Here is a 25,222-nt window from a genome sequence, read left to right on the forward strand (position 1 = left end):
ACAATCGATGGTGGAGATGTTTGCACAAGTCTGTGAACATGCTAACCACTGATGTGTACACTTTAAATGTTATGGTATGTCAATTTTATGTCAATAAATCTGTTAAAAAATAAGCAGCAAGATGATCTCTGAGATTAGGTATCTTTTTTTTTTTTTGTCAACCAGAAAAAGAAAAGAGTCATTTAAGAACTCCAGAAAAAAAACATAAATATAGCTTTCAGAGTTATGGTCCAAAGCTGAAGCAAATTAAAATGAGACATAATACTGAGCAAATGATAGAGAACAAGAAAAAAAAATAATAGATTTGACTTGGATATTTGAAACTGTCCTCCCTCAAGTGATACATGGGTTACATTTCCTTCTCTCTAGATCTGATCATTCTTCCTGGTGCTACAGTAAATAATCTAGTTGGTCCCTTGAACAAGCAGGACTCATGGTTCCCATGAGTCAACAGGAAACCACTTTGCTCTCTTCCCCAGTGTTGTTCAAGCCCACTTTGTAGGGCTAGTTCTTCCTGACCCCTCAGATGAAATTTGGGGCTGGACTCATGACTTCTCTTGTCACTACCAGATACAAAAAGTACCCCAGTCACTTCAAGTCACAAGAAGTCTCACTTCAGCCATTAAAATATCCAGACCTGTGTACCAGTCAAAACGTGGAACTTTATCTAAATTTCAGCTTCTCTTCTCATCGGGCTGATGACTATGGGAAGCAAGCTAGCCTGCAGTGGGGAAGGAAGGGAGTGATGCAGTCTTCCTGATTTCCCCACTTTGTGTGTCTATGTCTCCCCAGCGTGCTCACCACAGCTCTGTCATTTGGGGGGGGGGAGAGAGGGGGAGGCCAGGGCACGATGGTAAACAGGTAAGGGACAGTGGGAGCTCACCTGACTGTTCACATCGGCGTCGGCACGTGCTTGCAGAGGACTCTCTCCTGAATGGGGTTCCACTGTCTCCTCTGAGTATCTATTGTTGTGCCTGTGTTCCCTTGACGTGGGCATCCAGCAGTGAAGGCTGTGGTCTCCTCACAAGGGGCTCACCGGGACAGGATCTAAACTCACCCCAGGTCTGTTCTCTCCTGCAGGGCCCATCTGGTCAGCTGGCAGTATGCATGCTGGGCTAAGCCTGTGACAGTACACTTATTGCCCAACTGCTGTCTTTAACTCTGAGGCTACCAGGTACTCCAACCAGCCCTTTAAATTCCCCCAGGCATGTGTCTGACACCATTCCAGTCCACCATCAAGGGACCCATATCAGGTTCTCCAAGTGCTTATCTTTAAGCACCTCTCCGCTCCCCATGGGGAGGTAGAACTCAAAATGCCACAGCAATTCAGTAACTTTCTGGAAAACATGTGTCGCTTTAATCCCTAATCTTTTTATAGGCTGGGAATGGAGATCAGCTAAGGATTGTGAAACTGATTTTTCACTCAGAAGCTTTGTAAGTCCTGCTCAGAGAGTCTAACATACACCGACATGTGAGCGCTATAGGCTTGTGCTCTATTGCAGCCTCACGTGAATCTGGAAATAAAGGATCCGATTCTAACATCCGGGTGCAATCACGTTCACATAAATGCTATTATTGGTTTTCCCTATTTTATAAGCAATTTACAGGCAAAGTGTGAGTGGTATAATATAGTTTAAGAGCAAAATGTAACTATGAAAATACTGACAACATAAAGATAACATTGTTAATATCAAAAATTGGGAGGTGGGAGGGGAAAGAAGTAGAGCTAAATGCTACCTTCTTCACCTCCTAAAAGAGTCAAAAGATACTATCCAAAGTTAATGGATTAATAAATTGAAGTTTATAATATTATTTCAAATTATAAAGCCATCAATAGGGGAAATAATAATTTCAAAAAAAAAAAAAAAAGAGGCGAGGAGGCTATGTAACAAACCCCACACGTGGGCACGGTGGGGACAGCCACCAGGAGCACTAAAACTAGACATTAGCTTCAAATGGTTAGTTCGGAGAGTGCAAGCAGGTTTGGGTGCTGGGAGGAAGGCACCAACTTCTAATTATTATTATTAATACAAGTCAGCAGGGCCAATGAACTTCCCCTTTTTTAAAGAAAAGGATAGTTTTCCTCTTAAAAGGCATTTAGTAAATTATAAAATGTCACAATGTTACAGTGATGTGTTTCATGTATGTATGGAGTGTGTATATACAGAGGGTGCAAAACAAAGTATACACATTTTAAGAAAGGAAAAAACTATTAAAATTGTAACACTCAGTATATACTGATAACAAAAGATGAATACCAGTCACGTTTGACTTCTGCAATTACAAGAGGTGCTCAAAGTGGTTACCATCAGCGTCCAGACACTTCTGATTACGGCGAACTACTGCTTGAGCAACGCTGACCAAAGTATCCACTTGTATACATTTTTTGGCACCCCTGGTATATATGCCATATAGGTTTGAGATATATGTACATTTTATGTGTGTATATATATATATATATATATATATATATATATATATATGTGTGTGTGTGTGTGTGTGTGTGTATTTCACATATAAATATATTTTATAGATACAGACATAAAATAAATGGTAACAGTCTCAGAGAGGTGGTTTATTTATTGTGCCCCAGATTTTACAACTAATTAGGGGAGCCCAATCAGATCTAGGTCTGACTCAAATCTATACTCTTCCCTCCATCAACATACAGGATACCCGCTAATACACACGGTCCATTTGTAAGTTATTCTTTTTCTCTTATTAAAGAGATCCACAAGGAAACCTTTTGGTATCCTCATTGAGACAGCTCATAACATCCAATTCTACCACCATCTCAGCCAGCCCTGATACCCACACCCACCCCTAATACCCTCCCCCACCCCCGCCTCTTCACAACACTTTCTACCCAAGTCAAACACTCACCATTAACCAAACTTGAGCTCCCACTGGATTTCTTGTTCTTCAACTGAGTTACCATAAACGACCCAATGTTTAAAATGAATCTCGTTATTTTTGAAGTCATTTTTTTTAAAAATTGTTATAAAAGTACCACTTATGGAGGGAAAAAATCACGGACCTACAGCAGTCAGAGTTCTTGCTTATGTTGTGAACAACAGAAACCACGTCGGGCTATTTAAGCAGAAAAGGAATTTCTTGCAAGGCTATCAGGTAGCTCACAGAATCCACAGGAACCAGGTTCAGAAACCCAGGATGGAGCCAAGGTCAGCTGGGTGCTGGAACCTCTACCAAGGTTATGCCACCGGAAAGATAGGTCCCTGATTGCCAGCCTTGGACACTGGTCACCTCTTTTACCTAATGAATTCTAAGCACCCAGCTATTTTGCATCAATGGCTCCAGCTCCAGAGTCCTGGGCAGGAAGTTCGGTGGGTGGAGGTCACGGGTTCCCTGGCTGCTGGCATTCAGAAGTGTAAACATATGGCCTCAGAAGCTTTCATAGCTGGATGTGGAGCCCCGCCTCTCACCAAAGACTGACACAAGGCAGATAAACCAACCCCAAAAGGAGAGTTTGGAGACTGCAGGTACCAGCGGCCAAACACAAACAAAGCAAGAAACTAGCCAGCCTTCTCTTCACACAACATATGTCCTTTCCAAAATAAAGCACAAAGGCCGAGCGAGCCTCCTTCCTACCCATTCCCACTGCACGCAAGAGAAGTGCCTACTGTAAATAACTTCTTGTATATCCTTTCAGAAATTTTCTATGTAACTGCAAATATCTATATATGATCTCCCAGGTTTTTAAAGCATACATATATACATACAAAGGTACTATACATATTATTCTGCAACTTCTCACATGACAATGTTCCTCCATTCAAAATGGCCTCTCTTCCTGACCCAAATTCATGGTTCATGCCGTTTTCCCACAGTCACATTCAGAACGTGGTCACTATAGACTGTTGGGCCCAGGCAGCCTAGATGCAGAACTGGTCAGAGGGCTCTCTTTAGCAACCCAGATACTCACATACTGCTAGCGTGGATGTGTGATGCACTTCGAAATACTTTAACACAGGTAGTGTGATACTATGTGCATATTGGTTGGGAAAATCAAGAATTCATATTCCAGGACAGTTAGCTAGCATTTATGAAAAAGGCCATACTCCAGAAGCTGCTTTCTTTATTTCTCTCTCCCAACAACATCCAAGCAACTTTGCTAATTTGGCATAGTGACTATAGAAATGAGTTGTTCAATTGATGAAATTATCAGTTTGTTTAATCAGTATAATAGATGTTTAAAATGGGTTCCCCATGAAATTGGTGATGAGAATGAAAATCAACATAATTTCCTGTCCCTGTGTTAATCAATTCTGGGACTGACCACAACTTTTCTGACCCTATAGTAAACAATACTGAGAACAAGCAAAGATAACTTAGATATTCGCTCCAGGAAATACTTGTTGCTCAAAGGTAGGACTGTGAACCAACTAAAAGAGTTTATTAAAGTGAACAGCCTACTCATCAAATCTTGCTTCCAGGCCCTCCCTTCCACTTGTCCACCAATCCAAAGCTATTAGCTCATAGATTCTGCCCAAACTACATCGATCCCCTATCTTGCAAAACTCACCCTAAAATCCTCCAACAGGGGCCCTCTTTGATTCACCTCTTCTGAGAACTACTGGTAAGGAGGTATTCGTTCTTACAGCAACAGGTACAATAAACTTAGCTTTGCTTGATCGACAGGATTTCAGGTTGTCAGGCAGTGGTAGTCAAAACAAGTCAATGCAACAAGAATCAGAGGTAAAAAATTGTTCATACTGTGTTCTGTAAGCTCGATAAAAATCCCAGCTTTCTATCCTTTAAGCTGGCATAACAAAGTGCATGAAAAATTTGTTTGTTGGCTATTAAGTATTGGCGTGTATAGCAGAATTTGGTCTGAGGCTTAATTTCCACTGTAACAATCAACTTGGCAGAAAGATTACTTCAAAGCTTTGGCAATTACGTGTTGCTACCAAACTGAACCTGCTAATGAGAGCATACCCTAATGGCTTAGGTAAATTTGCAGAGCAAGGTTCTGCCCAGGCTTTGATTCTGCCCAGAGAGGAGCCACACAAGTACTTCCTATTTCTGAGGGTGCCAAGCTTTTACCCAATGCACACAGTTCCTGGGAGCAGGTAATCAAAGGAGGGAAATGAAAGAACACTCTATTGCCAATGGACTAAATCCACTGTGGCCATAGATAAGCCCAAACCCAATCCAGGGGGACTTCACAATGGCTTCGTGCATATTTTGCTGCCATGAGTTAATGACACACCAAACTGACCAACCAGATAGATCTCTTAGAAATTTTCTCAGTGGATGATTAAAAAAAAAATACAGCATAATGTGCTCGCCTAGCCGACATCCCATTTCAATGTGAATTCATGTCTTCTGTTCATCACTGCAATCCTGCAATTCACATTGTACACAGGGGACAATGTGATCATTTCCTTGGCCATTTGCCAATTGAAAATGACAGGACAGGACTAAAAATCAAAACTGGACCTTTTGTTGCTATGTTCATTTCTGCCTCTGGCTCTCAGGTCAAGGATAAAATTCCTGAAACTTTTTCCACTTCAGACCTTGAAAAAGAATTGGACAGTCACAAATAAGAAAATAACTTATTTAAATGACCTTTTATACACACACACACACACACACACACACACACACACACACACACACACACACTTACAGGAAAGTACCTACCAGTCTGCTAATGGAGTTGGTGACAGAATGGTACAATGAAACAAACACTGGACTGGGAGCCAAAGCCCCTAGTTTCTTTCTAATAATAGTTCATCTGTTTGTGAACTGGATAAGCCAGTTAACTCCTGAGCCCCTGGTCCCTTACCTATCAGATAGAAATGATACCTGCCATATAAATCACATGAGAAAGGTATATAAAAGAACTTGGTAAACTCTTAAGCATTATATACATGCAAGAGAGTATTATTAATAATTTTGAAGAGTGAGAACAGTCATCCATTGCTGTGCCTTTAAAAACCAAGAGTGAAATAATCATAGGGCACTTATAACGGCTTGCTGAAAATGCCCATCTAAAGTTAAAACACTATCCAGGTAACTAAAGAGTCTCTGGAAACCTACAATATGAGAGCTAGAAGGACTCTTAAAAGATTTTTCTGATCTAAGCCCTTCATTTTACAGAAATAGAAATCAAGGGATTTCGCCAAGGTCACCCAATAATTAGTGGTAACACGTGAGCATTAAAATGCAGGTTCCTTGAACTCTCAAAGCACAGCTCATTCCAAATTATTGACAACCATGACATATGCTTGAAAGAACCATACTGCACAAGGCCAGAGCTTCAGAGTTCATTTTATAAATGTACAGATTCTAAACTGCACGTGGGTATTCTGACCCCTCCATTCTTCATATCATCAGCAATGAAAGGACCACCATCTGTCTTGCGGCATAACCCACCTATAACTATTTCTGACTAACTGGTGAGGCTAATTCCTCAATCTCTTTTGACAAAGTATCTGGGTATTCCATGGCTGGCCGTCAAGGCACAGTAAGATGGAAAGAACCTGAATTCCCAAATGGCTTCATGGAGCAGACCATCTTGCCAGCCTCACCTACTTGGACGGTTAGATGGCAGAGAGGAGGGGGAATGTCTGTGTATTTTATTTAAGGCGTTTTTGAGTCTCTTTGGGTAATGAGGATTTACCCTAAATACTATAATCTTGAAATTTGGAGAGAAAATGATGGATAAGTTTTTTAAATAGCCAATACATTTACCTCTTCTAGTCTCAGGCTAAGGTGCAAATCAACAGCTGAGAATAAACCACAGATGTGATCTAAGAGCATCACCAGGGAAGAACCTTCGTTCTTGGTGCTAAAGACTAAAGCTGTCCTTGTATCAGCTTTAAGGTCATATTCATCTCATCTGTTCCAAACTGACAAGAAAAAACAAAAACAAACAAACAAACAAAAAACAATAGTTCAAATTACTACTTTATAAGCAACCAAAATTATAGGCAGAAGGCCTGGCTTTGACAGTGGCAATTCTTACTAAATGTACCACCAAAGAAAAATGTCCTATTAAGACAATTTCATTTTCTAACTGAGGTGACTAAACAAGACAATCTTTGAGGTAATTTCTAGCAGTGAGTCTGTGATTTGTAAAGATTTATAAAACATTTTATTAGAATGAAAAAGGAATGATATATAGAAAAAATAAGGACGTTCGTTAAAAATGGAAAATGTTTTGCTCTTGATGGAAAATAATCAAACTAGAATATTGTGCATGCATACACACACACACATACATGGAAACACATACTCACACGCCTGCACATGCATGCACACACATCATAGCCAAAAGTAGCTATTCATATAAATATTTACAAACTATTTTCCAACATTACTATATGTGTTCTGGAAATATGAGTATTTTATCCATATAAGGAAGAGGACCCAGTGAATGAGAGCTTCCAACTTTGAGTTTCCATGAAAACTTGAGTTTGAAGGAACTAGGTCAAACTGATCCTTCTTTGTTCAAACCAGTATAAAACCTGATGCAATCACCGAAATAATCACAAAAGAGGGAGCACAAATGTAAATGGTTCTCAAAAGGAAGTATTCAACTGTTCGAGATGGCTGTACACCCAACAACTCAAAAATGAGGACAGCTTGCTTCTCAAAGAGCCCTGAAAAGACTAACCAGCCCCCTCCCAACCTCCACCAGCAAAATACTCCCTAACCATCCTGTAGTTAAAAGGGGAAGAATACAAAGTTCCAGAGAACAAAAGCAAGTGAGAGAAATTTAAGACAAAAGAGAGAAACTCTGAGAACTCACCTAGGACCTAAATTTCTTATTGACTGCCAAATTCAGTGCATTGTCAACAATAGCTGTGTATTGAGCGCAATGGCTCTGGGGACGTGGGGTGAAGAAGATGGACAAGACCCCCCCAGTCCTCACAAATCTGACTATTTACTGGGGGAGACAGACAACTGCAATCTAACAGCACACGGGCCAATTCCAGGCTGTGAAACCAATATTCAGGGATGGGACACGGAGAACGGCATGGATGAGGGACCGCTGTAATCAGGTGGTCAGGGAAGGTCTCTTTCAGGAAATGACTGCTAAGCTGACCCAGAAGAAAAGGAGCTGGCCAACAAACAGCTAGAGGAAGAAGGTCCCGGGTTTATGTAAGACAGCCTGGCTGGGTAAGAGTCAAAAGGTGCTTCTGTGGGCAGAGTGTGCGACACGAAGGGGAGAAGGATTGGAATTCTGAGCCTGGGTCTTTGAGAAACAGACCCACAGGGCCTACTGGCTTCTCTCGTGGAGCACGGCCTCACACCGAAAATTATCCAAGGGTGCATTTCCTAAACTCAGGAAGGGGCGGGGGTGGGCAAAACAACCACAACCACAAATTAAGGTATCCACTAAGGGCGGGGCGATGGTGGTAGATCCACCCCTTAGTGTCCTGAGATTATTCCCTCTATTTAGAAAAGAAAACTAGAGTCAGAAAAGTTAAGTGGTTTGCACAGAGTTATGCAGCCTTTGGGGGATGGGCTAGAACTCAAGTTAGGAGTGTGTCTGGTCTGTCCAGTTTTTTCATTATATCACAAGATTTTTTTTCATTTTTTAATATAACAAAAGCATTTGGCACAGGTTATAATGACATACTATTAAGATTCACGTGGACTGAGGATTTTTCATTTATGACTTAACTAAGGCTCAAATGATCTATTGACATATTCAGAAAGTTTTCCCTTCTACGATTCTCATAAGTTAACTTATCTTCTTTATAAACTGATGTTAATTAACATTTGAAAACAATCTCAACATGACCTCCTAAATACATAATCCATAACAGTCAAAATATGGAGCTCACATGTCTATGAGGCTTATTACTGATGATAATACCGAAATATAACAGAATGCTCCGTAGCAATTTCAAGTGATAGCCTCAGACACGGAAACACAATATTTACTGATATGAACTTAATTAATTTAACATTAGTCAGAAAAAGCAGAGCACAACATAGGATGTACAAACTGGTTAAAACTATGTGACCAAGTACATATACTTACCAACAAAGATGAGAAATTTAAAGGAATATAATAAAGAAATATTTTTATTAAGATTTTTTCTTTTAAAGTTGCTTGAGTTCATATCATAAATTTATAAGGCCCTTTTCCAAAAGAAAACATGTTAAAGAAATTAATGTCTTAAAAGGAGGGCTTTCTCCGTATCTATCCAGAACACATACACATAGTCTCTTCACCATTTGGAATTTTCAAAGTGCAAATAGCATTAGAGAGTTTCTGATTTTAATTTAATTTAAATACCTGAAGTTTGTATTACTGAGCATTTCAATATTGACCCAATGGAAAAAGATGATTCCTATAACCAAATATTAATATAAACATTGAACACCATCCAAAATTCTTCTGCGGAGACTGTAAACCTAGAAAGTCGTTGCAAAACAAACCTCAGGTACTCATAACATATGCCATAAAACTCATCCAAAGCCCCATTTTCCCTATCCTGCTAATATAATAAAATGTTACATCAATAATTTACTCCAGAAATACTAGCATCATTTCACTAAATGCAATAATTGATAGACTGGTAAAATATTGCCTACATTGTCTTGTGGGTATGAAAACACTTCAGTTACTCAAGACCATCGAGTGACACAGTAGTGGGCTCCATTTTTCTGACTGCATGCTACAATCTGCTTCTCCTTGTTTTAGGTTGGTGCAAAAATAATTGTGGTTTAAAAGGTTAAAAACAATTGCAAAAACCACAATAACTTTTGCACCAACCTAATATTTAAAAATTTAACTAGTTTTGTATTTATTACCCATCACCTAGCAAATAGTGGTCTGCTTAAGATAAAGTGTTAAGTATTAATATATACACAAAATGACAAGAAAATGATTTAACCCTATTTCAAAATGGATGGGAGACAAGTGGGAAAATAAGATAAATATAGGGGGGAAAAATTAAGTATACTTCAGATCAAATTTCCTACACTCTCTACTTCATTCTTGAAAGTTGGCAACTCTATTGGTTGTCTATTTTTTATAGTATTCCTTGAATCAAAAGGACATAGCAAATGAAAACAAAGGTTGGACATTGGGAAGGTATTAAATGCCTCTGAATTGTACACTTTAAAACAGTTAATTGTGTATTATGTGAATTTACCTCAATAATGAAAAAGTGAAGTCACCAAATATATCTATATTACCATAAAAATGTAACATTTGTGTGATAAAATGAGAAAAAATACAAGGAATGAAATTCTGAGGTTGGCCAACCAAAACATTGTAACCAAAAAAATTATGTATTCATGATTAATACCTGAGATTTGCTTCAAAAGAATATGGAGGAAAAAAGAAAAGGAAGGTGGGGGGAATGGGTGAGGGTCTAGCTGAACAAGACTGGCCATCAGTGAACATACAATTACTGAAGTTGTGTGATTGGTATAGGGAGTTCATTATATTATTCCCTCCACTTTTGTATATGCTTTAAAATGTCCACCAGAAACTTTTTTTTTCTTAATTACATCTTTACGATAGGTCTAATCCTAGAACTGGAAACATATATTTAGCATTGGGTATGTAAGAAACTTACACTGAATCAGAAAAGTGGCAAAATTATCCTCTTACTTTACTGTTATGAGAACATCTGACTTCTAATATTGTCCACTGTTAACCTCTTTTTTTTTTTTTTTTGTATTTTTTATTGGGGAATGTTGGGGAACAGTGTGTTTTTCCAAGATCCATCAGTTCCAAGTCAAGTCATTGTTTTCAATTTAGTTGGGGAGGGGTGTGCAACTCAGTGGCCCATGTGGGAATCGAACCAGCGACCTTGGTGTTATGAGCACTGAGCTCTAACCAACTGATCCAGCCGCTGCCTGTTAACCTCTTTTTTTAATGAACAAGGAAGCTTTAGCATTTCTTCAATGGTTTATTTCAACAAACTTCATAAATAGCACATTTTACAAAGGGTAACAATTTATAAGAACAATACATACCAGGAGTATCATAGGCCGTTTCCAAGTTGTTAATCCTATGATTCCAGAGAGTATCACCTACAAGGATAAACAGTATCATAAATCTAGAACAGGGACCAATTCTAATAAACTAAGCCCCAGGCTCTAAAGTATAAATATTTTTAAAATACATTTCAAAGACTTCTAACTCAAACATTTAATTAATATTCCTGCTGATTACATGAGCCCTGGTAGACCTCTTTGGACTATCGTTCAAGATCAAGGCCCCAAAGCTTATTTACTGAGTGTGCATGTTTTTTCTTAAGGTCAACTAAGAATACAGACAGAAATTAGCCTATCCTTCTGGGTAGTGAAGGAATCAGTATTTCTGATCCAGGCTCCCTGCCCCCAGTAGCACCTAATCTATTGCCAGAGTTCACCTCAGTATATGCAGGTCTCTCTGCAACCCTCCCTTCATTAGGTGGGTACCCATCTTTATGGAACAAGAAAACGCCTCAAAATAGTAAATAAGGCCTTCAGGATCTTCCCCTGCCTATTTCTTAAGTCTGGTTTCCATGTACCCCTGCCCTCCCCACCACACACCTTCCTTCCAGCCACACCTATCTTTCCTTAAACTGACCAGGCTCTAAACATTCCGAGGCTTTGTGCTTCTCTTTACTGCAGTGCTCTTTCTCCTCCCAACTCCCCTCCGAGTTCCCTGAGAACTCCTATGCATCCTGCAAGGCCCCAACTAACAGTCACCTCCTCTGAGAAGGCTTCACTGTTCCCACCACCCTTACACTCCTGGAAGCCCTCTACATATAATTTTTTTCCAAAACAAATATCTCTGTCTTGCCCACTAACTGTGAATTCCTGTCTTGTCTCTCTGAGTCCCCAGCCCCTAGCACAGTACCTGTCACATGACTGGCAACTAATAAATGTTCCTGAGCATGTATTGTACAAAGGGGAAGGGGCTACAGTGAGAAGATCTCCTGTTGCAAAATACCACTTCAATAAACAAGCTAAAACCCTCGGTAAAAAGGAACCAGCATTTTACAAAAACGTAAATTGGAAACCATCCACCCTTTGAATAACACATTTACTAAGCAGTTGAAGAATAATCAAACTAATTATGCAGCCCAGGGGCATTCAGATGCCACTTGAGCACATTTCCCTTTGTATAATAAAGTGCCTCTGCTGAATGCCGTCATGAGGATTTTCTTTCAAGTGCACTTTTTACCAAAATCACTCAAATGCACCATTTCACGATTATTGTTTATTAACTACAAATCAGTAAGGATTTGGCAGTGTTACTTCAAATTCAAAGCACACAGGCCTGCTTGCAATATTCTCTATTCTCCATTTACTGACAGACTGCAAATCATTCGCACAACATCAAACCAGCAGAGGTCAAGTCTACCCACTTCTATCAAGGACCAAAAACCACATATGGGTAGATAAGCAACAATTTCTTTGTATCCCTTCTATGTTCAAACCTACTATCAGCTGTCTGCCCACTAGGCACTATATCCTTGCAACCATCTTAAATTCAATAGGATATTTCCCCACTCTAAAGGATTTCTGCCTGGAGACATTCACGACAAGTGCAGCTTGTCTAGAGGGTATAGGCTGTATCTACTTCACAAATTGGAACTGGTATCCATGAGACCTTGGAGTCCAGATTCCCCACTTTGCTTCTAAATAACTATATGACCTTAGCCAAGTCATTTCAGTTTTCTGGTCCACACTCTTCCTTTCTTAGAAACATGGTAAGTGAAGGAAACCATCTCTGGGTCTCTTCTAACTCAAAAGGTTTACCCCGCTGTGATGATAGCAATTCCTCAGAAACTCCGTAATCCAGTGCTGGCTCCACCCTGCAGACTGTGTGGGCACGCATGCTTGCACGTGTCCGTGCATGTGTATGCGTGTGTAAGTCCCTGTGTGCACACATGCATGTGTGTGTGTGTGGACGAATGTGTCCCCTGCCTGCCCACCCTGCTGTTTACTGGACTTTGCTGAGAAAATGCAACTATTTTTGTGAAAACATAACTGAAAATTGGACTGCCCTTGAGGGAAACACAAACCACTCATTTCACTCAACTATAAATACAATTTGAATGATCAGTTAGCGTTTGATATTTATGCCACCAGTTTCCATTAATACAGAACCTTGTGGTTCAGCTTTTTGGAACACATTTTTTCCATCAAAATAATATTATGAAAGTGAGATGTCCAGTCCAACCCATAAAAGCCCACAAAAGTAGTGATATGCCAAAGCTATACTTCTCACCTCTCCCACCAGCCATGTCATCCCACCTTCCTCCACGTTAACAATTGAGTATGTTTACATCTTTTACACAGGTACATATTTTTCTCTAAACCCTTATCACTAAACACACGTGTGTGTGTGTGTATATATATATATATATATATATACACATATATATATGTATATATATATGTGTGTGTGTGTGTGTATATATATATATATATATATATATATATATATATATATATATATATATATATATATGTATACACATATATACACATGCACAGGGGTGTAATTATAAAAAATGGATCATAAAATATACTTTTCCTCCTCTCCTTTTTCTCTCTCAATAAATACTTCATGGTAATCTCTCTTCATGTCCACAGAACAGCTATCACGCATTTCCATTTAAAGGCTACATAATATTCCTTTTTATGGTTGTACCTAATGTATCAATCATTTCCATATTCATGGATATTAATTCTATTTCCAGTTTTTTGCCCTCACAAACAATGCTGCAGTAAACATCCATAAACATATATCCTTAAACACAGTGCTTTTTATTTCTGTTGGATAAAGTCCAAGGTTGCTAAGTTCAAAGGGATCAATTTGTTGAATTAAGAAATTAATTAACTAATTAATTTACAAATCATGACAGATACAACTGTTATATCAAATGAAGGGTCTCTGGGATAAAAGAATTAAGCTATCTTTATTTCTTTTTTTTGGAAGGGGTAGTTTGCATATATAAGCGACACACTAAATTGAAGATATAATTTTTAAAATATGTACAAAATGTATTTGACAAAGAAGAAATATCAATAATCTAAAGTACATGAGACAAAAATACTTAAGACCTCAGTAGAGAGAAATATAAAGCTTACTGAGCAATATTAAATAAAAGACTCCCATAAATGAAGACATATATCACACTCACGGATTGGAAGACAAAATATTTAAAGGTTCCATTTCCATTTGAACTATTTTATAGAATTAGCACACAGCCATGTTAAATCCCAACAGGATTTTTCGCAAACCACCCTGCTTTATTGGGATGCTTTAAGGAACTACATGCATTCCAGTTGAGGGTGGAGTTGTAGTTACATCCACCTCAGTCCTGAACCCTGCAACAAAGGCACACACTGACTTCTACTCAATTTCTCCCACTCTTCAAGCCCAGTGAAGCCCGAAGACCCTTTGGGAACCCTGTGAGTGGAAAGGGAAAACAGAGGAAGGAGGACAGAGGAAGCTTCGAGAATGCTGCAGTTGGGGGTGAATCTTTTAAGAGCTCAAGACTTAGGGAATGGATGCTCACATGTCATCTGGAGTGACGGGTGGAATTCATGGGTTTGGGGAAGGGAGAAAAGAAGATGGTAGACTGCAAATTAGTACAGCCACTATGGAAAACATTGTGGAGATTCTTTCAAAAACTAAAAATAGATATACCATACAACCTAGCAATTCCACTTCTGGGTATTTACCTGAAGAAAATAAAATCACTAATTTGAAAAGATATATGCATCCGTATGTTCATTGCAGCATTATTTACAATAGCAAAGATAATGGAAGCAAGCTAGGTGTCCATCAATAGATAAATGGATAAAGAAAATGTAGTGTGTACTACACACATACACACACACACACACACACACACAAAATGAAATATAAAAAAGAATGAAATCTTGCCATTTGTGACATGGATGGACCTACAGAGTATTATGTTAACTGAAATAAGTCAGACAGAAAAACAAATACCACATGGTTTCAATTATATGTGGAATCTAAAAAACAAAAACAAATGAACAAATGAAACAAAAAAACAGACTCACAGAGACCAAAGGGATGGTTACCAGAATGGAAGGGGTGGAGAAATGGGTGAAAAAGGTGAAGGGGAATATAGTCAACATACTGTGATAAGTTTCCATGGTGACAGATGATTACTAGAATTAGTGGGGTGAACACATTGTAAGGTATAAAAATGTTGAATCACTATATTGTACACCTGAAACTAATAAAACTAATATGATATTGTATATCAACTATACTTAAAAAAAACAAAAAGGAGTGGAAAGAAACACATTAAAAATGTTTCCAGTGGGATTATGGGTGATTTTAATTCTCTTTGCCCTTTCCTTTCTGAATTTCCCAACATTTCTACAATAAACAAATTTCACTTTTATTTTTTAAAAAATAAGAATCAGAATATGCTTTGTCTCTACATCCCTTGGTGGCAGCAGTAGTTGGAGCTCCATCAGAACGAAGTCAAGAAAGTCTTTTAACAATGGCCCTTCATAGCACCCATTACACAATAATTCTATTAATTGTTTAATTGTGTTTTGTGCTCGCTGGCAATCTCATGAGGGTTTGAATCTGGGAGTATTCACTCAAATACCACTAAAGGCTCCTCAAGTTAGTAATGGCAAGAGTCAATGAATAAATGAATGGATGATGAATAAATGAGTGAATGAAAGTCAAACATAGGAGATGAACTTGCTCAAAAACGACTATGGAAGCCTACACACATTTTTTAATCCTGTGCTTCTTAAAAGAATAATCAACAGCAAAAAGCAACTCCATCGGCATTCTTTCCACTCAGTGCAAGATGCAACTTGCTCTGAATGAACAGGCAAAAACTTATTTTCTCTATATTATTATCTCTATATTATTATAATGAGATTCATTACAATTTTGGTTTTGCTCACTTGCAACCCACTCCTTGTAGCTTTTAGGAAGAGGCAGAGGCCTTTCTTTTTTCTGATATTGCAAAGGATTCTGAGATACTCCAGGCAGGAATCATTGTTACCCACCATATATAGTTTATGTGTCTTAATTTTTTCAGCTTAAACATCAAATTGTTAAGATCAAAAGCATATAATATTACTCTCCTGTTTTTCTTTGTTAATCCATTAACATGCCTTAGGGTAAAAATGTTCTGTATTTTTTTTTATTATTATTGGGGAATAGTGTGTTTCTCCAGGGCCCATCAGCTCCAAATCGTTGTCCTTCAATCTAGTTGTGGAAGGCGCAGCTCAGCTCCAAGTCCAGTTGCCATTTTCAATCTTTAGTTGCAGGGGGCACAGCCCACCATCCCATGTGGGAATTGAACCGGCAACCTTGTTGTTGAGAGCTCATGCTCTAACCAACTGAGCCATCTGGCTGTCCCTCTGGAAGCTCAGTGGCAGCTCGCTGTGTTCAATCTAGTTGTGAAGGGCGCAGCTCACTGGACCATGTGGGAATCGAACCGGTGACCCTGTTGTTTAGAGCTCTCACTCTAACCAACTGAGCCATCCTGCCACCTCTGTTCTGGATTATTTGTCAAAATTTGCTATATCTAAACAGAGATTTTAAAAAAAGAGTCATGTTGTAAAGATTCCATGTTATCCCTGTAAATAAGCACACAATAATCAAACCTCTCAATAACCTATCTTGCCCTATAGCTTTTACACCGGCAATTTAAAAAAAAAAAAAAAAAAAGTGTGTGTACATATGATTCTTCACTATTTGTCCAGCAAGACTCATAAAAAATCCTGAGGAAGTGGGCAACTGGATATTTCTAATGTATACATGATGGTTACCAGAATGTCCCACAAAAACCTGGCCTGTTCACCTTACTTTAATAAAATATTGCCTTGATGTTTAAAAAATATGGATAGAGGTTCTAGTATGTGCCAGGGCGCAGCAGCAAAGCACTCTCCTAAATGTTCTCTAATTACACCCTCACAAAATTAATTTTGAGGCAAGAATCATCCCACCCATCTTACAGATGAGTAACTGAGACTGAGAGGCTCAACAACTTGCTCAAGATTTTACCAGTGTAACTCTGCCATCGTGTAAAATAAAGGAGCAAAGAAAATCAATAACATTCATCACAAAAACTATAGTCAAAATGCTTCTTAAATATCAAAGTAGTATTTGATGGTTATGGCAGAAAAAATTAATTGGTAAAGACTTCAGAATTTTTGCCTTAGTTCCACCTTTGGACCATTCATTCCTTTTTACATTTTGTCATTGCAATTTAAAAAAAAAAAAAGATTTACCTTAAGGTTCACCAATGTCTGTTTCTTTATAAGGAACTGGAATATTGCCAAAGAATCACAGACTCAAGGGATGGGTGACCATGAATACGTCAGCGACTTCAAGCACAGACACATGGAGCCCAAAAGAGATTTGGGCTCCAGGAGGAGGGCCCAAAACAATAACCAATTCCTTAACACTTGCCTGAACTATCTCCCAAGGATCATATCAGAGTCAGGAATTTTGTTTTTGGAAGGAGACATAAACCAATGCAACTCTCTACTCTTTCATTAAATCTAACGCACTGTGGTAGGCTGGGTCTTCCATCATCCCAGTGGAATCTAATGTTAACAAAATGTTCCCCCATATCGGGAGCCAAGACAGCATGGCCTGAGCATGGACGTCGAGATCCTCTCTTTGCCATCCATCTGGAGTCAAACTTCAGGTGGTTTTCACAACCTGATCTCTTAGCTTCATGAACTTCAGTAATACTAACAATGAGTCATTAACCAAGGATACCAGGAAGAAAACAAATGATCACAGCGTGCTCAAAAACAATGAGTCCATTAAAAACACTTTGCTGAAAGTATGAAAAAGTCTTTATAGGACTTGTTGTTTCTTAAATATGTATTCAAATAGACAAAATATACCTTCAAGGTTCAGACAAGTGAAGGAAGCTTCAAAATTTCAGCCTCAAGCTGAGAACACTTACAGAAATGTATGTGGAAAAATATGCTTGAACTATACTGTGTTTAACACAAGCATCCTTTCAAATGAATATATTTGTCCCTTGATTTCATTTTGTATCAAATATACAAGCAAAATTTTTACTGAAGCCAAAAGATTTGCCCATTTGGTTTACAGTAGATTAAGGCACATAATGGTCATTGAAAGCTTGAAATATGAGGATATCGTTCTACTGTGTTCCTACGTGGGTCTGAAGTAACCTTAGCCTTAAGTTGGCACTGCTACCTAGTTTCATATGCCAATAAAACTTCTGAGTGATAAATAAAACGTGGTGTATCCATACAATAGAATCTCATTTGGCAATAAACAGGAATGAAGTATTGATACATGCCACAACATGGACGAACCTTGGAAACATTATGCTAAGGGAAAGAAGCCACTCAAAAAGGACTACATATTGTATGATTCCATTTATATGAAATCTCCAGAATAACAAATCCATAGAGACAGAAAACAGATTAATCAGTGATTGCCTAAGGATAAAAGGGTGAGGGGAAAATGCAGAGTGATTGCTAATGGGTACAGGGTTTCTTTTAGGGGTGATGAAAATATTCTAAAATTGATTGTGATGGTGGTTACACAACTCTGTGAATTTACTAAAAATCATTGAATTGCACATTTTAAATGGTTGAATTGTATGGAATGTGAATTACAGGTAACCCCCGTATAACACGGCACTTCTATAACACGGTTCCAGAACTGGGGAAAACCCTCGTACAATACGGCATCCTAGAACATGGTTTCACTCCAACACGGCTTGAGAATGAGAGAAATTCCCGAACAACACGGAGTGTAATAAGAGCTGTTAAGAGCAAAAGATATCTCATTTGAAATTTTTCATTCGAGCATGGATGTCGTATCAGATTTGACTGCAGAATTTTAAAATTTATTAGAACTTTAAATCCATTTTGTTCGTGGAGTATTAAGTTCAGATGATGAAGATATCTTGTCAAAAAGAAAACGCCCTCAGTTAATGGTGCTTACCATGTTTCCCCGAAAATAAGACCTAACCGGAAAATAAGCCCTAGCATATTTTTCAGGATGACATCCCCTGAACATAAGCCCTAATGCGTCCTTTGGAACAAAACTTAATATAAGACCCGGTCTTATTTTCAGGAAAACACAGTAGTAGTGATGACGAAGAAAACATTATTTAATACAAATTTAATGTTATACTTTTGGTGAAAATTGCTTTAATAAAGATATTTCCCTTAATCATAAAAATATAACCTTTTTTTTTTAATTTTTGGAACCTAACCCCCTTTTTTGTACTAGTTCTTTGTTTCATATAACACAGATTCATAAAACATGGCATTTTTAGGAAACTAGCCACCGTATTGTACGGGGGTTACCTGTATATCTCAGTAAAGCTCTTGTTTTTTTCAAAAAATTATGCAGTCTTCAAGTCTTAATTTTTAAGCTTCTCTCATAAAAACCTTAGTTTAGCTCTCTTTAAATTAGTTGCAATGTGCTAGTAAGTCCCTTTCTTTTAACTATTAAGCCACCTTTCTTTTAGAAATACATACAAAAATATTTAATGGCTGAAATTATGATATCAGGATTTACCTTAAAATAATCCAGTGGGTGTTAAGAAGGAGGGGTATAGATGTGGGTATAAAGTGGCCATGTGTTGGCAGCTACTAAAGCTGGGTGACAGAAAAATGGAGGTTCATTATACTATTCTTTTTACATTTGTTGCGATTTTTAAATTTCATAATAAAAGATTAAAAGTGGAGAGGGATTCTTAAGACTTCCTGGTCACTTCTATGCTGTCTCTCTATTGTTTATATTCTCTTTTTTTAAATATACACATATTAAAACATTAACACATGAAATGATGTGACGTCTGAGATTTGCTTCAAAATAATATGGGAAGTTAATCTGACAAATGGCCTAGGGAGCATGATGAAACTATTAGGTTGGTGCAAAAGTAATTGCGGTTTAAAAGGTTAAAAATATTTGCAAAAACCGTAATTACTTTTGCACTAATCTAATAATTCCTCCCCTGCCTGGAATACCTAGCGTCCTAGAGTTATCAGAACACACACAGCCAGCAGCAGAGCCAGGAAGAGGTACAGATGAAACAACAGTTGGAGCGGGGTGAGGATACGTGAGGGTTCATTGTGCAATGTTATAATAAATTTAAATTTTTCCATAATGCAGAGTTAAAAAAATAACCAACATCTCTCTCACATACATAAATTCAGGAATTTATACTGGTGAGACTTTTTTTCTAAAATACCTAGAACGTCATGATGCCTAACGCCATCCTCAAATCCTATTTAGTTGTTCTGGAGATGCAGTATCTGCTGGTTCTGTTGTCACTTTGCAAATTCTAAGGTCAAACTCAGAAACAGGCCACGAAAAATAAGAATAACGAACAGTTGTAAGTTTGCATATAGAGCTGGGGGGCAGGCTGTGAAAAATGTATCTATAGAAGAAAACTTAGTTCCAAATAATTGATTCTTTCCCTGCTCTGGCTGGCTGGGTCCTGGAGACAAGGACACACCCAGCCAGCAGGCTGGGGCGGGGGTGAGTAAGGGAGGGGACAGACAGCCGTCCCCTTCTTCTGGCTGATGGCCTTTTTTTTGGTTTAATACTTCATCAACTCCAACTCTGGCTTGACTGACATCTGAATCAACGTACCTCTGAAATAATTCACAATAGTACACTGATTTGGGGTTTTAATTTCAGAAGGGAAAAAACAGTTTTCAGTAATCCTAAACAGCTACCTTTGAGAAAACAAGAAATTATGATTTTACAAAGAGCAAATTCATAAAAATGTATGCGAGATTCACTTCTGACCCATAATATTTAGAGGAATGAAATGCACCAACCATTTGGCTGAATTTAGTCTGACAAACGGACTAGGGAACATAATGGATCTAATCCCCACCCAGTCAGGAAGACCCCTCCTCCTGGAGTTTTAAAGAACACTCGGGGAGGTCAACAGGAGACCCCAAGGGTAGGGCCAAGAGCGTGGGACTTCTTTTACATGATTCACAGACTGTGGAGTCCAGATACCAAAGCATAGGTTGTACCACAGTAAGATCATCTAGCATCAAAGCATTTCCAAAGGAGAGCTAATTGCCATCATTTTAAGTATAAAATATCAGGCCACACTTGAGGTACTTGATGTTCTTTTCAAACAATTACTTTGGGTTCAATTAATTCTCCCTATATTCTTAAAATTTGGTCTTGAATCTGGGTATGTGGGGACCTACAAAAGGACAGTTTTTATGCATTCAGAACATATATTCATTATAGCTGTCAAAACTATAGGCATGTTTAGATTTTGTTAGTCCACAAAAAGGTCATTTACTTTAAACTACTCATCTTCCACGATCTTCCCAAAAACACCTGTTTCCAAGTCTCCGGACCCGAGACAAACCTCAAGAGGATGGATGCCTTAGAAGCTGTGAAATGGTTATGAGGCAGGGGATGAGTAGCCACCCAGTGGCTACAGGTGCTGGGGGCCGCAGCCTTTCTTGGAGGCCAGGCACCTTTGCTGCAGATCAGCTTTTCCTGTTGGAAGAGGCAGGGCCAGGTCCCTGAGTGGGGCAGACATCTCCAGCTAGCTGTCCCAGCTCCTTTGGCTTTGGAGAGATCTTGCATAATGATGGTTCAGGTTCTGAAGAATTAAATTCCGTTCAGCAGCCTGTGTAGCTCCAGGAACCAAGTGAGGGCTTACGGCCCTGCTCCGTTGACCCGGTACAAGCAGGAGTTTACACACACCCTGTCATTACCTCCTGAACTCAGCCCTAAATAGAGTGGAGCCGTCCTACACCAGATACATTTCACATTTACAATGTGTTGTAAGCTGGAACAAAACAAGTGATGTGCCTCTGTCAAGCTGTCACTTCACCCCTCCTACAAATACACCTGTATGTTCCAGGCACTGTCCATACATCAGTGAACAAAACATCAAAATCCCTGCCTTCCCCTCACGGACATTGCCAGGGAAGTATTAATACTCAGTGGCTAAAAGTTTAATCATTTTCCTCCCACTTTTCTGCCACCCAGCCCCATTCTTCCAATCTTCGAAAGAGCTAGGGACCTGTTTTATTCTATTAGCTTGACAAAGACAACAAAATCGTTTAGCCTGTGAGGAACAGACCCTGCCCAGGTGCAACCCAATTCACCCCTGAATTTCACTCTCTTTAAGCCTTTTTTTCCCAGAAACTTCCACTGTGCTCCCCCACCTGCAGCCTTGGAAGCCCAATCATGGCACAGCGGAGGGGACCGGCCAGAGCCCCCGGCTCCCTGGGTGGGCCCCGCCGAAGCGAGCGGTACGCGCGAGGCACTCACCGAGGAGCCAGCCCAGAAGGGGCACGAGTTCTTCACCTGCGGGGAGCTGCTCAGCGACAGCGCCCCGAAGCTGAGTGCCACCATGCAGCAGCCCAGGATCAGCTGCAGCAGCCCGAGCGACAACAGCGGGCGAGCCGGCAGCAGCGCAGAGCCTGGGGCCGCGGCGGCGGCGGCGGCGGCGGCCCGGCGGGAGGAGAGCCCGGGCGGCGCCGCTAGTACCGCGGCGGCCGTGGCGGAGCACCGAGGCCGCCCTGGGGGCTGCAGCGCGGCCCGGGGCCAGCGGGGCCGCAGCGGGGGCAGCGGCGGCTCCTGGGCAGCAGCGGCCGCGGCGCCCGGGCCCCCGGCTTGGGGCCCGCCCGAGAGCCCGGCCACCGGGCAGCAGGAGCCCGGGAGCACCACGGGCAGGGACATGGACGGGCGGGGAAGGGAGCGGCCGGTGGCGGCAGGGAGGGGACGCGGAGCGGAGTCGCGGGCGCCACGCACTGGGCACCGCGGGCGGGCTCCGAGGCCAAGGGGGAGGGAAGGAAATGCGCACGGCCCAACCACTTGCTGCTGTCGCCGCTGCCGCCGGCCGCACCCACCTGCCACCGGGCGGGTCCGCCTCCGGCCTGCCCCGAGCGCACCCTCACTCTCACCCACACACACCCACGCGCGCCCTGCGCTCGCGCCGCGGGGCTGCTGCAGCCTTTGGGTCACAGCCGAACCCGCGCCCGCTTCCTGGCGTCCAGAAAGGGTGCCCAGCCCCAATTTTTTAAATAGGTCCCTCGAGCTAGGAGGGACGCCGCGGTCAGCGCACATTGGAGCTAGCGGCTGACAACCTCAGAGTCTGTCCCCCACCCGCCGAGCTGGGGATGGACAGCAGCGCAGGAGAAGCGCGGTGGACCCTCGCCCCCTTCTGGTCCAGCCAAGAGAGGGACTCTGGTAACCTATAATGCGAAGGGAGGTCGGCTTTAAACTCCCTCACCCCCACCCCGGCCGCCGGGAGGTGGGAGGTAGGAGGGGCTTTGGGTGACTTGGTGGGAAAAGTCTAAGCCGCAGGGCTTCGGGGAAGGACCAAGCAGAGCGGAATCACCTGCGCCTGGGCTGACGTTGCGCTGCGGCCCTGCCTCCTGGAAATGGGAGGGGAGTGGCGGAGGTGCTTTCCCAGAACCAGGGTAGGCGTGAGTGTGAACAAGACATTACCTTGGAAGTATCCAGAATCCAGAAAGGAAGAACTGGGGGCGGCCCCGTTCGCGTGGCTAAGGTTACACTCTGTGTCCACCTCACCTTGACTCATGAGCTATTTTCGGCATCACCTGGTACAACATAGAATCCTAATTTTCCAAAGAAATATCCTAATAAAATCCTAATCTATTTTTGGTTACTTATAAGACATATTTAGAGCTACTAAAAAAGAAAAAAAGAGGATGATTCGCCTTTGCAAAATGATTTCCTCTAATAGTATACACTTCCCTTGGAAGAATTCTTAATGTGTTGGAAGTGTTCTTATACGTAAAACAATAATAGATTTTTTTTCCAGGTTAAGAACCAGAGAAGTGTCGTTTTTCAGTAAGTCAGTTTCAGTGTTAGATAGCTCGTTTTCTCAGAAGGTGAGGGTATGTAACATCCTCCTGCCCAATAAACCAAGGGAGATGTCTATCTAGTTCTATGCCCTGCTTACAAAGGCTGTGTTTATTTTGGTCATTACTCACACTTCAACCCACAATGGCACGCATTGCCAACGTGCGTGTTGCTTTACATGTACACTTTTTGGATTATTGAAGCACCAGTGAGTAGTAATCCTTCTTTTACAAACTTCAAATCCTTCTTGGAAACAAACTTCAAATTCTGGAGAAAAGGAGATCTGTCTTTAAAAGTAAATGCAATTTAAAAACACCTTACAGTACGTGTTCTTAAATTGCATGTAACGGTCAATTGAAAGCTTCTTATATGCTGAGTTTATTATACCTTTTATTTTATACACAAGCTTACAGGTATTTAATGTTTAAGATTCTACTACACCGTGCAATATAAAAAGTCTGAGTCTTGAGAAATCCTATCAGTTTAACGAATCTACTCCACTGGTCAATCCTTAACACTTGAAATTTACTATTAAAAATGTTGTCTTTGTATCTAGGAATGTTGGTGTTAGAAATCAGATAGCCTCCTTCCCTTTGGATGGTTAATGACTAGAAAGGAAGAGTTCCAGGGGAGCTGATAACCATCTGTTGTTTGTTGCTGTGGGTACTACTTAAATGGGTGAGGTTCATTTTGGGAAAATTCATAGAGTTACACATTGTGCATGCCTTTGTATTTTATGCTTAAGTACTTTAAAGTATATCTCAGTTCTTTACCCTTAAATTTTTTAAGTTGGTTTCCCTACGTAGAAACAGATGATAGCAGCGTTAGTTAAAGTCTATTGATAGTTTTATCCAATAGCTTTACTTATAGTTTTCAGGCCACTAAACCTTTTCCAAAGCTGCTAATTAAGAGTTGTTGCACTGTAGTTTTCTTTTTTTATTATTGGCCTCATTCATAGCTGTGGGTTTCATTTTCTGCTTATCATAAATACAAATCCATGTAACATTGCCCCAAACTTTAAGGTTATGCCAAATAACATTCTTGAGTATTTGAGCTTTAGATTTTGGGATTTTGTAACCCAAGCTTAATTCTTCATATCCTCCAAACACTTGCTTACGTACAATAAATCCTTAGTTACACCTGATCAAGCTGAACTGTATGTAACTAAGCACCCATAGGATGAGTCAGAGCCATTGATTTCATAATTGGTTTAAAAAAATAAAATGAGGACTTCAGAAAACTGTCTTGCAGGTCATCAAAAAGTTAAACACAGAGTTATCATTGGACCTGGTAATTTCACTCCTAGATATATATAACCAAGAGAAATGAAAACATATGTCCACACAAAAACTGATACACAAACAGCGTTACTCACAATAGCCAAAAGGTAGG

General features: G+C 40.2%; 1 protein-coding gene across 3 annotated transcripts in view; it reads right to left on the bottom strand.

The window, feature by feature from the left end:
- The window catches only part of ENTREP1 (endosomal transmembrane epsin interactor 1), a 60,703-nt gene extending 37,550 nt beyond the window's left edge, over window positions 1-23,153 (bottom strand). Inside the window, exons 1-2 of one of the 3 annotated variants that reach the window (XM_074330533.2) lie at window positions 22,271-23,153; window positions 10,972-11,028 (exon numbers count right to left, since the gene is read on the bottom strand). In XM_074330533.2, coding sequence (XP_074186634.2) covers window positions 10,972-11,028; window positions 22,271-23,068 — 855 coding nt within the window. In that variant the 5' untranslated portion in view covers window positions 23,069-23,153. The remainder of the gene's footprint in view (window positions 1-10,971; window positions 11,029-22,270) is intronic. The other 2 variants (XM_074330530.2, XM_074330531.2) reach the window with 2 other exon arrangements.
- Between the last annotated feature and the right edge of the window lie 2,069 nt (window positions 23,154-25,222).

The sequence above is a fragment of the Rhinolophus sinicus genome, chromosome 16, assembly GCF_057876585.1.
Source record: "Rhinolophus sinicus isolate RSI-liver-muscle chromosome 16, RSI-T2T, whole genome shotgun sequence".
Lineage (NCBI taxonomy): Eukaryota > Metazoa > Chordata > Mammalia > Chiroptera > Rhinolophidae > Rhinolophus > Rhinolophus sinicus.